The 14,869-nt window shown below is 45.4% G+C and overlaps 1 protein-coding gene across 2 annotated transcripts; it reads left to right on the forward strand.

Annotated features, from left to right (window-relative positions):
* Positions 1–19: 19 nt before the first annotated feature.
* On the forward strand, positions 20–14,668 carry CENPO (centromere protein O). 2 transcript variants are annotated; one of them, XM_048517004.1, is made up of 7 exons: positions 20–539; positions 2,233–2,365; positions 3,339–3,508; positions 11,131–11,260; positions 11,746–12,005; positions 12,917–13,088; positions 13,731–14,668. In XM_048517004.1, the coding sequence occupies exons 2-7, from the start codon at positions 2,335–2,337 to the stop codon at positions 13,916–13,918; spliced, it is 951 nt and encodes a 316-aa protein (XP_048372961.1). In that variant the 5' UTR covers positions 20–539; positions 2,233–2,334; the 3' UTR covers positions 13,919–14,668. The 2 variants fall into 2 exon arrangements, with proteins under 2 accessions (XP_048372961.1, XP_048372969.1); XM_048517012.1 differs by having other exon boundaries at positions 20–505.
* Positions 14,669–14,869: the final 201 nt, after the last annotated feature.

Raw genomic sequence — 14,869 nt, forward strand, 5'->3', positions numbered from 1 at the left:
GGCAAACACGGGGCATTCTGGGAAACTGCGTGCTGCCACTCCTTCCCGAGAAGCGGCGTCCCGGTGACAGGGCAATGGCGTCTTACCGTACTGAGGAGGTAAAGCAGTGAGGGCAGCCATCTTGCTGTACGGAAGGACAAATGAAAAAATAATTACGCGAAGCGCCGTTTCTGTCCATAAAATAATCCTCTTCCCGCCCCCGTTGATTCCTCCAAAAGCATTAAAAGGCGTTGTTGGGGAGCGCATGGAGTGTCGAGAAAAGGCGGGCCTTATGTGGGCAGTTACTGATGACGCTTTTAGGAGAGCGGCGGGAGTTTTGAGCGCGAGCGGAGGGGCATCTTGGCCGTTTCGACTTCCCGCAGTTCTTCGGAGTCTTCACAGCAGGACCTCGCCTTGATTTATTTATTGTTTATTTTGTGTAAATCTCGCTTTCCTTCCTGGTCGGAACCCAAGGCGGCTCATCACATTGTTCTCCACTTTGTCCTTACTGCAACAACCTTGTGAGGTGGGTCAGAGTGACAGACTGTGACGGGTACAAGGTGAGTCCTGGATCCTAAGCCAGGCCAGGCAGCTGAATATAAGCAGGAGCTGCTTGAAAAGAGGCTGCAGAGCCCAGAGGAGCTGCTTGACTGCCAGTCCCAGGCAGGCTGTGCAGTGGCCAATTTCAAGTCCCTGAAAGTCTAGGTGTACTTTACCTTGTAAAATAGGTCTGTGCTGTAGCTATTTTGTAGCATGGGGACAACGCTGAGAAACAGTGAGTTGTCAAAGTCTAACAACTCAGTTAACGGCAGAGACGTCTTAATTAATTGTTTTCCTTACTCATACATTTCCAGCATTTCCTGTAGTCAACTGCACAATAGAATAAATGAATGCAAATCAGATGTTAAAGTCTGGCACATTCAGAGAACAGAGGAGTATTTTAACTTCCCATGTTTTGCAGCAATAATAATAAAAGACCAGTAAAAATTTTCAAGCCCTGGATAGACCAGGCTTGACTAATCTTGTCAGATCTCAGAAGCTTAGCAGGGTTAACCCTGCAAGTATTTGAATGGGAGACCTCCAAGATCTGCCCACCTACGCCCTCCCCAGCCCGCCGCCACCAAAACCAGTGGCCACTTTTCCACTGCAGAGAGCAGGGATAGGAAGTGAGTAGAGCACAGCCTCTTGTTAAAGAGCTGTAAAACAAATGGGGACAGTTTTTTCATTTATTAAAATGTATTTTGATTTATTTATTTTGATCTACAGTTCTCTGGAAACTGCCCCAGCTTTTCCTGCCCTGGCTGCTTTTCCTTTTAAATATTAGACATTATTGTTGCTGATTGTTCACAAAGGGATAAGGGAATGTTCTACTTGTCTGCTCATACTCGATATAGCCATTGAGAAGACAAAAGTCACTGAAAAGACAATATGCCAGGAAAAGTTGAAGGCAGCAGGACAGGAAAAGAAGAGTTTGGATTTATATCCCCCCTCTCTCTCCTGCAAGGAAACTCAAATGAGCTTACAATCTCCTTTCCCTTCCTCCCTCCCAACAAGCACTGGCAAAGGATGGGAGCTGGGGCCATGACCCAGCTATGAGGAGCGCCAAGGGAAACTTCAGCTTGTTGTGAAGACATCTCCCCCCCCCCCCCATGGGTATATTGAAAAGCAGATGCTGCCCTTGGCCAGTTCATGTCCATCCTGCTACTATTTCAAACTCAGCTCCTTTGAGGGGGGGCTCAATTTCAATGCTTGGCCTGGGTGCCATTTTCTGTAGATACGCCTCTGGTTATTTGTCAGTTATTTACACTATTTGGATTCACAAGAGGTTGCCAATTCATCAACAAGTGAAAGTGGTCTACTGTTTTAACTGGATATTGTTTTCATTGGTATTTTGTAATATAATGTCACATACCTCGTCCTGGGCCTTCTGTGAGTGTGATAAGTGTCATCAAGCTGCTTCTGTCTCATGGCGACCCAATGAATTAATGTCCTCCAAAACATCTCATTGTTAACAGCCTTGTTCTGGTCTTGCAAACTGAGGCTTTCTGACTTTTCTGTAATTACTCCACATAGCCCCACACTTCTACTGCTTGTGTTTTGGAGTATAATTTTCTCTGACCACTGAATGTGACATTTGCCTCAGATAAACTGACCTGTAAAAACTTGTAAAATGGCAATACATTTTTAGTCTTCACAGCACAAAAACACTTATGGGAATAAGAGACTGGATTCTTAAGCATTCCCTTTTCTCAGTTTATCATTCTTCAGGAACCCAAGGGCAAGCTGCAGTTCTGGATCTTGAACCAGCTAAGGAGATCTTGTGGTTTCTGCTTTCTAAAGATCTGGAAGTGAACAATGGGAGAATCTGCAACTTCCTTGAGGGATGGTAAGTCAGAAATCAGGTGACATTCCATTTCATGTAGGAGCTATGTTACTTCTAGGTTTAATGACATCTTCCTGGAAAGGGGGAATTGGGAGCTATGAGCACCTGAGCTAATAAATGAGCAACTGACCTTATGCGTTGTGCAATACACTTAACTGAGGAACAGTGATAACTTTCATTAATAAAAATAACCTGGTGTAAACAATTGGTTGCTCATTTCTGTTCCTTATTTTTTTACCCATTTTTCTGGCTGAAAATAGCCGAAAGCTGCTAGCTGTTAAGATCGAACCATCCTACAACAAGTAGTCTTCCTAAAACTGGTGGTTACAAAGAATTCCATTGATTTCAAAACACAGTTGGGTATATTTATGAACAGGATCTTGTGCTTCAGCTGTGGCACATCAGGATCTGAAAGAATCCATAGGCTCTTTCTCCTTCTTTGAACATCTTTGTTTTCTGCTTCAGAGGTTGCTGCCACTAAAGATGGTATGGGTGGGACCATCTTCCAGGCCAGAATAATCCAGAAAGCAATTTTTGCAGCTGCATTAACTTGCTTCTCCAGCAGTAATGTTAGGTCCAGTATAACTCCTAGGCTCTTAACTGCATCAGGAATGCTCAGTGAAGGTGGAAAACACAATATCCTTCAAGATCTCTGTCTTCAAACCAGCTTTACTTTGTCTTGCTAGGATTCCGTTTCAATGTATTTATCCATTTATCCACCGCAGTCAGGCTGTGGCTCAAGACCTGTTCCACATCACCAAGAAATTTGGATAAGGAAATACAGAGCTAGGAATGATTTGTTCTGAGGGATTTACATAGAGTTTGGATAGCACAGGGGATTAATGAAATAATCTGGATCATCAGTTGCGTGTAGGATCCTGCCATGGAGCACAAAATGCGTTTTTTACATCACGCTGGAGAGATAGATCACTTGTACTCTCTGCTCCCCTTCTCTGTCCCCAACTTTTCTCCATAGGTATTTTATCCCATCTGGAAAACCTGGAGGCTTCTAGCCACCAACTAGCACTGAAGCAAAGAGGAGGGGAGCAGCAGCAGGAAAAGGTGACCAGGCTGAAAGCAAGGATCCGGGAGCTGAGACACAAGAGAGACGAACTTAGGGCGAAAATAGCCATGAGTCGCTCTGGGGTAAGTGCAAAGTGTACATTATTGCCGCCTGAGCTCAGGGCACTCATCCTATTTTAAGCATCACACATCAGGAATAACATAGTAGGGAGAGGGTCAAGAAGATTGTGTGCACAGGTGCAAACTAGACACAATTTTTTTAATTTGACATGGCTCTGGAAGTAAAGAACCTGGTTGAATATAAGAAGCTGTATGTAACTAGTGATTTATAGCTTGGCACCTCTGCTTTATTGGTCTGCTGCAGTTGGGTAGGGGTTTTCTCCACTGCACAGCTACAGTTCCTCAATTATGTAGGTGTTCCTTCCTGCCTGTATATCAGGAACTGTTTATTTATTTGGTTTATTTACAGCTGACCTATCTTGCTGAAAGTAAAGGTGGGTTCCAGAATTAAAGCAATGTACTTATATAGCACAAGTCACGCAATGGACAGTGCTGTACTACAGAATTTTTAAAAAAAATACTGGGAATGATTTGCTGCTCAAGGCAAAGTGTACTTTGAAACTGCATAATAAGTGAAATTGCAAAGGAGGATGGTGCGGTAAAAAGCAGAATAACGGCCAGAACAATCGTTGCAATAGTTCTGTCCATTATGAAGGTGCCATCCTGGACTCTTCATTCTGCCCAAACGTTTAGTACTTAAGTCTGTCTTAAAGGAAATCTAGACCATCAAAGCCTACAGATGGGTGACACGTTGGAGCGATGGGTAGGGATATACGTCCTCAGACTGGCAAGGCTGTGTAGTTTAACCCTCAGGAACTCATCATATTAGAAATCACTAAGTAATTTTTCCGTGCATGAGGCTGGCATGGGATGAGATCAGGTTAGAAGGAGTGGGGTGCATCCTTTCCCTTACAGCATAGCCTGGTTCAGTAATCATTTGGAACTCTGTACTTGTGGCCTGGAGCGCACCAGGGGGTTTCTGTTGAGGGGGGCCATAACATGGAACAGTTTGCCTCCAGACCCTTCCAGTGAGTCATGATTCTTTTGGGTGTCAGCCTGAAATTTCAATGCCAGTCAACCCACAAAATTCCTGTCATCACCTTGTCTGGTTGCAATTGTTGGGTGATTGCTGGCAACTTACACGTGGTAACGATCTAAGATGGCTTGTCACACAAAAGCTGATAACAGCATTTTCACTGTCAAGCGATCATGGTAGTCATTTGAAAGCAGTGGGAAAGTGTGGGCTCAGTTAACTGGGCAGGAGGAGCACAGTGGAAATTTGGTTAAGGTGTTAAACTAAGATGTGCATTATAGTCTGTCCCAGTCCAGCAGGAACAAGACTATTGGATCTCCTGACTGGGAAAATCAAGAGTGAGTGTGATACTTGGGCTTTGCTTTCTCTTTGTCTTGCCTTTCAATAGGCAAAAGAGAAGAATGTGGCTTGGATCCACCAGAGTGTTTCTGTGGACGGAAGGATTTCTGTCTGCAGGCCATAGAATCATAGAGTTAGAAGGGACCAAACAAGCCATTTAGTCCAACCCCCTGCTCAAAGCAGGATCAGACATCCCCAACAAGAGCTGTTGCTTGAAGTTTGCTAGTGAGAGGGAGCTCACCACTTCCCTACAGTCAATTCTACTGCTTAACTCCTCTTACTTTAAAAAAATCTAGTATCCAACTGATACTTTTCCACCTGTAATTTAAGCCCATTATTGCAAGTCCTTTCCTCTGCTGCCAATAGGAACAGCTCTCCTCTGAGAGACAGTCCTTCAACTACTTAGAGAACAATCATGTCCCCCCTCACCGCCCTTCCTCTCCAGATGGAACATTCCCAAGTCCCTCAACCTTTCCTTACAGGGCTTTGTCTCCAGGCAGAGGTAATCAGGGTTATCCTCATCACTCTCCTCTGCACCTGCTTCTTTCTGTCCACATCCTTTTTGAAGTGAGGCCTCCAGAACTGCACACAGTACTCCAGGTGTGGCCTGACCAATGCAGTGTACAGCAGAACTAGGACATCTGGCAATCTGGACATTATGCTTCTGTTGATACACCCCAGGATCACGTTAGCTGCTTATATTTCACTTACAGGCTATCTGTACCCCTAGATCTTGCTCACACACACCGATACCCAGACGTGTATCCTCCAGCCAGTATGTGTGTTTCACATTTTTGTTACCCCAGTGTAGGAATCTGCACTAATCCTTGCTGAATTGCAGCCTGTTCACATCTGCCAGTTTGTTCAGATCTCACTGAATTCTATCTTGAGTGTCGCATGTATGACTATCTGCCACTAGGGCAGAAGTCATGGGTGTGCCCTCGCTGCAATGAGCTCCTGGCACTCAAGGAACGTGTCCGTTCTCTTGAAGCCAAGGTGGCAGACCTGGAGAAGCTGAAAGAGGCAGAGAGGGTGACAGATGAGGCTTTCAGGGACCTAACAGCCGGGTCCCACTCCCAAGGTGACATCTCTTCTTGGATGTCAGCAAGGGAGAATGAAGGCCTTGGGGATGGAGGGAGCCAGTCAGAGGTGGGGAAGATGCTCCCTTAGATGGGATCCCCTTCCTTAACTGGTGATCAGCTATCCTCTCGCGACTGAGGATACCCCCCGGGGAGGTGGGGGGGCTCCCTTGTAGTGGGTGATTCGGATCATTAGAAATGTCTTAGAGAGTTGGGTTTGTGAGAGGCGTGATGACCGCATGGTGACTTACTGTCTGCCTGGTGCGAAGGTTATGGATGTCAGCAGCTTGCGTCCTAGATAGGCTTTTAGACAGTGCTGGGGTGGGAGACAAGCAGTTGTGGTCCATATGTGGCACCAGCGACATTGGGAAATGTAGCGGAGGGTTCTGGAAGGCTAAATTTTAGGCTGCTAGGAAACAGGTTGAAGTCCAGGACCTCCAAGGTGGCATTCTCAGAAATGCTAAATTCCGTTCCACGCCGCAGAGGCCCGAGGCAGCTAGGCAAGCTGGAGATACAGGAGTCTCAAATGCGTGGATGAGAAGGTGGGTGTAAGGCCAGAGGGTTTCTAGATTTGTCCAGGAACTGGGGAACCTTTTTGGGACAAGGCCAGAGGTCCCTGTACTAAGCGGGATGAGGAACTTCATCTTAACCAAAGAGGAACCAGAGCTGCTGGCGCTCAACGATTAAAAAAAGGTGGCAGGAGAACAGCTTTTAAACTGATCACTGGAGGAGAAGAGAAGCCGACCCAGAAGCTGAGGTGGACTTCGGTTCCAGAATACAGTATCTATGGGGGATGCAGACAGAGAGGGAGGTTTTTCTAAATCCAACCACATACAAGCGAGGAACATAGCAATGTGCATGTGACAAGGGATGAAAAAGTGTCTACAAAAAGACTTGAGGGTAAAGCACATACATCCCAGGTTAAGGACAGAGAGACCCAGGAGTATACAGGTGTCTCTATGCTAATAGTAGAAACATTACGACCTAAAATGGGGGAGCTTAGAGTTACAAGAGTTTTGAAGGAGGACTTTGATATAGTGGGCATTACAGAGACATGGTGGGAATGAGGGAGAACCAAGTGGGATGCTGTTATACTCAGGCTACAGGCCTCTATAGGAAAAGCTGGATAGAGGACAGCAGAAAAAGGGTGCATTGGGGGTGGAGTTGCCCTTTACATCCAAAGAGAGCATGAGTATCTACATAAAAAATAGAGCAATTACCAAGGGGAGCTGGGTTCCCCTACAGAATCCACTGTGGATATCAATACCCAGGTGTGAAGGAGACAGTTTTAATATTAGGAATATATTATAGATCCCCTGACCAAAGTGCACAAGAGGAGTTCTGAGATGGAAAAAAAAAAAAAAGAAATTAGAGAGGCCAACAAAAACAAAATGTAGTGGTAATAAGGTTGATTTTAACTATCCCCATATAAACTGGAGAAAATGCAATGTTCAGATCACTTAGTAAGGAGAGAGCATTCCTGGATATGCTAAATGACTGTGGCTTAGGAGCAGATGGTTTGTGGGAACCAACCAGGGAGAGAGGTGATCCTAGATCTAATTCTATGTGGGGACCCATAGGACCTGGTGCAGGAAGTCCAGTGTTGTTGGAGCCGATAGGGGAACAGCGACCACAATGCCTGTCCAGATTCCAGTATCTCAGCTTTAATGCAGAACAAAAGTGAAGCTTAACTACTAATGTAAGTTACATTAGCCTTCCAAGAAAGGGAAATTTCTCCAAAAAGAGATGAGGGGGGATAGTGCGCAGGAAAAGGCTGGAAAGGGAAAATCCAAGAGAGTCAAAACTGTCCAGGATGCTTGGAGGTTATTTAAAAACACAGTAATAAAAGCTCAGCTGGAATGTGTTCCCACAAGGTTAGAAAAGGCAGGCGCCCAGTCCAAAAAGAAAGCCACCATGGTTAACAATAAGAGAGGTTGAGGAAATTATCAGAAAAAAGAAAATGTCTTTTTTAGAAAATGGAAGTCCAGTTTGGCTGATGAAAGAATATGAGAGGGGAACACAAAATGGTGGTGGCAAAGAGAGAAGCAAGTCTAGCTGTAAAGGGGGAGGCAAAAAAGGATTATAGAGGAACGACATGTCATCGCGAACATCAAGACCAGCAACAAACAGTTCCTTCAGGAGTACACTCAAAGAAAGCAGGAAGCCAGCAAGGGAAGCGGTAGAGCCCGTTAAGATGACAAAAGGAACAAAGGGTGTGCTAAAAGATGGCAGGAGATTGCAAGAGAAGCTGAATGAATTCTTTGCATCTGTCTTCACCCAAGAGGAGGTGAGGAACATTCCTGCACCTGAACCAGAAACTTCTTGAGGAGGAGTGCGAATCTGAGGGAACTAGCATGTAAGATAGTGGTAGCCTCAAGGAAAGAAGTTCTGGCAGCCATTGATAAAACTAAATGTTACCAAATCCCCACAAGGCCCAGATTGCATTCACCCAAGAGTTCTTAAAGAGCTCAAGCTAATTGTAGAAATTGCTGATCTTCTCTACTTTAATATGCTAACTTATCCCTGAAATCAGGCTCCATCCCTATGAAGACTGGAAGATGGCCAATGTCACACCAATTGTCGTTAAGAAAGGATCTAGGGGGGACCCGGGAAATTACAGGCCAGTCAGTTTGACATCTGTTCCTGGTAAATTAGGTCCAGAGATCTATCATTAAAGATAAAATTATAAAACATGTAGAAAAGCAGAGACCTGCTGAGAAAGGAGTCAGCATATGGCTTTGCTGAGAAGTGCAAATCCTGGTCTTACAAACTTACTAGGAGTTCTTTGAGGGTGTAAAACAGGACATGTGGACAGGGGTGAACCGGTGGACACTTTTCGTCTACTTGGATTTCCAAAAGGCTTTTGACAAAGTTCCTCACCAAGAGACTGTTGAGAAAACTCAGCAATGAAAGGGAATAAGAGGGGGAAGTCACCTCCTATGGATTAAAAAAACTGGTTGAGAAACAGGAAACAAAAGAGTGGGTGTAAAATGGGAAGTTCTCACAATGGAGAGATGTCGGGAGTGGGTGTCCCCAAGGGATCCGTTTTGGGACCAGTGCTCTTTTAACCTATTCATAAATGGTGACCTGGAGAGTAGGGGTGCAGGTAGCGTTGGTGGCCAAGTTTGCAGATGATACCAAATTATGTAGGGTGGTGAGAATCACAAAGGATTGCGAAAAGAGCTCCAAAGCGGACCTTTGATAGAATTAAGGTGAGTGGGCTCAGAAATGGCAAAATGCTAAGTTCAATGTAGCAAAATGTAAAGTGATGCACATAGGGGCAAAAAATCCAAACTTCACATACATCGCTACAGGGGTCAGTGCTATCAGTCACAGAGACCAGGAAAGAGGGATTTAAGCGCCTTAGATTGATAGTTCCATGGGAATGCTCAACTCAATGCATGTGCAGCTGTGAAAGAAGGCAAACTCTATGCTGAGGGATAATTAGAAAAGGGATTGAGAATAGAAACTGCAAAAGATTGTCATGCCCACTTATATAAAAGCAGTGGATGCTGACCGCAAGACTTGGAGTACTGTATGTCCAGTTCACAATTGGTCAGCCGCATCTCAAAAAAGGATATTGAGGAGATAGAAAAAGTGCAGAGAAGGGCAACAAAAGGATGATTGAGGGACTGGGAGCACCTTCCCTATGAGAGAGAGGCTTATGGCAGCGTTTGCAGGACTCTTTAGTTTGGGAGAGGAGGCGGGCTGAGGGGGGGATATGATTGAAAGTCCTACAAAATTATGCATCGCGGTAGAAAATGTTGACAGAGAGGAATTTTTGTCTCTTTCTCACAATACTAGAACCAGGGGGCATTCATTGAAAATGCTGGGGGGAAGAATTAGGACTAATAAAAGGAAACACTTCTTCACGCAACGTGTGATTGGTGTTTGGAATATGCTGCCACAGGAGGTGGTGATGGCCACTAACCTGGATAGCTTTAAAAGGGGCTTGGACAGATTTATGGAGGAGAAGTCGATTTATGGCTACCAATCTCTTTGATCCTCTTTGATCTGAGATTGCAAAATGCCTTAACAGAACCAGGGCAGGATCGGGAGCAGCAGTCAGCAGAAGGCTGGTCATTAGCGTTCACATCCTACATGTGAGCTCCCAAAGGCACCTGGTGGGCCACTGCGAGTAGCAGAGAGCTGGACTAGATGGACTTTGGTCTGATCCAGCTGGCTTGTTCTTATGTTCTTATGTTCTTATCTCTATCCTCTGGTGTGTTTGCTAGTCCTCCCAATTTGGTGTCACCTCCAAATTTAATGAGTAGTCCTTCCACCCACTCATGCAGATCATTTATAAAAATATTGAAAAGTTCCAGACCCAGAACAGAGCCCTGTGGCACCATCCTGGACATCTCCCTCCATTCAGGAGAAATGCCATTAACAACAATTCTCCATCATGGGGAACCCTATCAAAAGCTTTACTAAAATCCAGGTAAACAAATCAACATCATTCCCTTGATCTAGTAAGCTCATCACTCAGTCAAAGAAGGAGACAAGGACCTGTTGGTGACAAATCCATGCTGGCTTCCCCAGATAGCCAAGTTGTCCTTCAGATGCTTGCAAGTGGCCCCCTTCAAAATCTTCTCCAATATCACTGGGACAGAAATCAGACTGGCTGGCCTGTCGTTTCCTGAGTCATTCCCCCCTTGTTTGAAAATTGAGATAACATTTGCCCTCCTCACTGCAGCCCAAAATGCCCCCCCGAATTACTGCTCCTTTGGGAGCCCCCAGGAACAGCAGTGGGGTCCATTTTGGGCTACAATGGGAGAGGGACATGAAAAGGTCCCACTCCACAGGAGGAAATTCTTCCAACTGTGGAAATGCTACAATGGATCCAGTGGGTCAAATCTATGAGCCATTTCACTCAATTAGAATTTGCTGCTTATATTCCCCTTCAAAAAACTAAGCAACCTTTCAAAGTCTCCTGTATCTGACTGTGTGCACAGCTCGTTGATAGCTTTCTCTTCTGGCCTCTTGAAAACTCCCTTTCTGGCTGCCTTGTAAATCTGCCTCTGCTTTAGTCTTTCTGTGTATAAAATTGTCCAGTATTCAGGGCCCCTGGCTCCTGTTTTTGCTCTCTGCGCTATGTACACCCATCTACTGTCTGCCTCTTCTGCTATACTATTCCCATGGAGGAAGCTGTGTTGGTACAACTAGTTTCAATAACGAGTGCAGACAAACCAATTGGTAAAGTCTGAGCTGTGCCCCTCCTTGTCTCTCTGTAGCTCATCGGGGGCAAAGATGCCACCCAAAATACGTCTCAGACTCCCCAGGCTTCAGGTACCAGCACACAGGCCATCCTGGAGTGGAAGGTGGAGAACATGAAGAATCTCCTGCAGATGTTTCGTCTGACAGGTGCGTTCCTCTGGTGCACTGAACGTTCTTATCCTGGCCTGGTGGTTGGTAGCCTTGTTATGCCACCACACATGCTCACACACACCCAGTTAAGATCCAGCCCTGACATTCTGTCAACAGTTGTTAGCCATAAGAGGTAAATGGAACCTCAGAAAGGGTATCACTGAATGTCACTGACTGTGGAGCAACAACAAGAGTCATCTTGGGCCTCCTTGTCATGAGGCTGAGGTCATTTCAGTTGCCCGTCTGGGAAATGGGATATTGAGGTGGATGATCTAACAGGGCTGTGTTCATGCTCGAATACTATTTGTTTTTGATGATCGCCAGTATTTATTTTAATTCATTTTTTATAACCTCCAGCATGCTATAGTCATGGAAAGGAGCATGGAAATGACTTCATGGTTTAGTGCTCTTTCTCACAGGGCAGCACCCAGCCGGGAAATTCATCTTAGGGTGCTGACTAACAATGCCTTTCTCTCTCTAAGGCATCAGTGGGAAACTGACCAGAAAAGGAATCTGCCTGTGCATTAACACTGCTTTTGAAGGCACTTATCTGGACTCCTATTGCCTGCACCTGCGCGTACGACAACCTGTCCAGATTCAGCACCACACAGTCCCAGCCTTCATCCCCTTGAAGCAAATAGCTGACGAATATTTGCAGACTGACATCAAACGTTTCTTCTCTGTGCTCTCCAATCACCTGAATGCTTATGTGGGGAGGAAGTTTCAGGCAGAGCAGTTACAGGTAGATATGATAGCTGATATCTCAAATGTGCTCTATGGAACTGTGAATACATGTGTGTGCGTGAAAGGAGGCTTGTCTCTTATTCAGCTGGGTCTGCTTTTATCTGTGTGGCTGCCAAATCCTTACATCTGAACAATCTTTCAGAATACAGATCATATTACTGAGATTAAGTAGTGCACTCTGGACCTCTCTGACAGAAAGGCTCAGACGTCTGCATATGCAGCCTCTTCTTCAGACTGCTGGAGATGGAGTGAACATCAGCCTCCATTCCAGCAGCCATAAAACAAGGTGGCACTTACCTGTGGCTGTTGAGTGTCTTTCATGCAGGCACACAAGAGCCTGCGCATGCAGACTCAAACGCAGAACTGCGCAGTCGACAAAAGGATGCACTCATGGGCCACACAATCCAGGGGACCGTGGCCCAGGCAGCAAGGAGTTATCCCCAAGGTGATGAAACAGCTGCACGAGGAAAATTATTCTGCTTTCCTATTTTAATAATGATTTAGATTTGGATTCCTCTGGTGAGTCTGAATCTGGGAAGATAGTTCATCTTGTGGCAGGTATAGGCCAGGAGACAAGAAGGCCAATTCTTCTGTTCAGTGGCAGTTCTATCTGTGGCAGTTTGTGGGCTTCATGAAGGGCCTGAAAAGAGTCACACCTATTTGTTCATTGTCCTTTCCACTGTAATAAGAGCTTGGATTTGTCCCGATTGTCTTGATTTACAAACGGGTATCCTATCCAGGCTTTTTCCATCAGTCTGGGAGACTTCTGAGCAAAGCAGAGCAGTCCACCAATCTAAGTTGACATTCTGCAGCCTTCTGCCCACTAGAAACCCCTGCTCTCTGAGTTTTGTGCAAGTCTGGGATGTTGGAAATGTGCACCCTTTGACTGGCTCTCCTCTTTGCTTGCAGAAGCATTTTGCTGCTTTCCTCGCAGGGCCCTTACAGGGGAATTCTCTGTACAATCTGCTGGAGTTTAGCTATCGCGTAAAACCAGAAGGCAAGACTTTTCCCTTCTCGGCCAAGCTGACATACGGAGACCCTTTGAGCTTCCTCCCAACAGAAGCCACTGTGGCACATAAAGGTAAGAAAACTGCAAGGTGGGGCAGAAAAGACACCGGTATGTTTTAAAAGATGATAGAACTGCCAATAACCACTTTAATGCTTACACTGTGAACACTGTGCTCAGGCTTCCCCTGCAGTTTCTGCCTGCTGTTGAAGCATGGCCCTGTGTGACAAGCAATGGTCTGAGCCCCTCTTCTTGCACTGGCTGTTGCCAGAAAGCTGCCTTTATTCCCTACAGTTGCTCCCAGTCGGTTTGTGTACTACAAAGCTGCGTGTGTGTGACCATGCCCACCAGACTATGTAAAAAGTAATCTTGTTCTTTTTCTCTGAGCATTAACAAGCTGCAGTCCTTGATATGCAGGGCTGTTAATTTTTTAAAACAAATTTCTTATTTATTTATTTATTATTTGAATTTATAGACCGCCCTATCCCCGAGGGGCTCTGGGCGGGGCTCTTAGATATTGAAGGGTAAATAAGATGTCTTTTGTCAACCTATGAAACCTGTTTCAATAGATACCCTCTCAGGGACAATAAAAAGAGGTGTCCAGCCAAAACATTATGGGAAAGAGTCAAAGGGAGTAGATAGTAAATTGTCCCTCGTGCCCTGATTTGGTAGTGCTCTCCCTCTCACACGCTCCCACTTGTTCTCTTCCCCCAACAGAAGATGCTGTGGCTTCAGAGGCAGAGATGGCAGCCAGTCATCAAACCTTATTCCACGAGAAGCCTCTTCATGAGATCTTCCACTCCTTCACAGACGCAACAGAAAACCTAAGTCAAGCAGTTCCCCGGGAGTTGTCTGCTTCTTCGAAAGGTGTGCCTTCAGACCGTGGCAAGGCTACTGCTGTGTAATTTCTTCTAGATGGAGTGAACCCAGATCTCCTGCCCCAAGGAACTTTCTGCTGTGTGTTGCTGAAGGGCAGGTCTTTTCTTCGGCAGCAGCCATTTCTGGGAGGCTTGTGGATCCAGCTCTCTCATAAATAAGCGTGTGTTTTCAAAGAAGGACAATGACTACTTAGGTGGAAGAAAACAAGGAGAAGTGAGACCCTTGGGGACTCAAGCAGTCTCTCCATCCGCATGAGGATGGGGGAGACCTAGCAGCCAATTCCAACCACTAGAAGCTCTCTTGGTTACTGCAAGACTATGATTTGTGCCTGCATGGTTCCTGTCACTCATTCCGGCTCTTGCTTGCTGAGATTTTCACAAGAGAATCAAAATGTTTTATGTGGGCTGCACTGGAATGTTAGTCCTTCCAGCAGAGATTTGTTTTTGTGTGTTTGTAATGTGTGTTGCTACTGCAGGGCTAAGGATGGGGGGGGGATATTTGGAGCATTCTACCAAGGACTTATCCTGCATGCTTCTGTCTAAGAATCTGGGGTTTGGAGGGGGGCTTCCCCCTCCCCCAGGAGTCACTGAAATGACATTTTAGCAATAACTAGTGCCATATCTGCTTTTAGGTTGGCACAAACTATTTCAGAGAAATTTCATTATGAAACAGTCTTTTTCAATTTCTAATGAAGTATTTCAATATTTGTAAATCATAATTCTATGTTGGAGAACAAACTGTTCACATTTGAATAGGAAGACCACGTTAGAAAGAAAGTCATGCCTTTTTGTATTGCAGAGTTCCTATGTACACTGAGGATATAGCATTGATTGCTATATTTTATTTTAAAAATAACAAATAGTAAGCAGCTTAGCTCAAACATCTGCCCTTAATTGCACAGCAAATGCCGGTTTTCCCCTCCCCCTCCACTCACCTTCCCGTCCAGCGCTGCTCTGGAGGGACACGCCCACGCTGCC

The sequence above is a fragment of the Sphaerodactylus townsendi genome, linkage group LG01, assembly GCF_021028975.2.
Source record: "Sphaerodactylus townsendi isolate TG3544 linkage group LG01, MPM_Stown_v2.3, whole genome shotgun sequence".
Lineage (NCBI taxonomy): Eukaryota > Metazoa > Chordata > Lepidosauria > Squamata > Sphaerodactylidae > Sphaerodactylus > Sphaerodactylus townsendi.

Coding starts and splice junctions, on each gene's coding strand:
- CENPO (XM_048517004.1), top strand. CDS start 2,335: ATGGGAGAATCTGCAACTTCCTTGAGGGATG. Junction 3,509..11,130: donor TAGCCATGAGTCGCTCTGGG/GTAAGTGCAAAG, acceptor GTCTCTCTGTAG/CTCATCGGGGGCAAAGATGC. Junction 11,261..11,745: donor GCAGATGTTTCGTCTGACAG/GTGCGTTCCTCT, acceptor TCTCTCTCTAAG/GCATCAGTGGGAAACTGACC.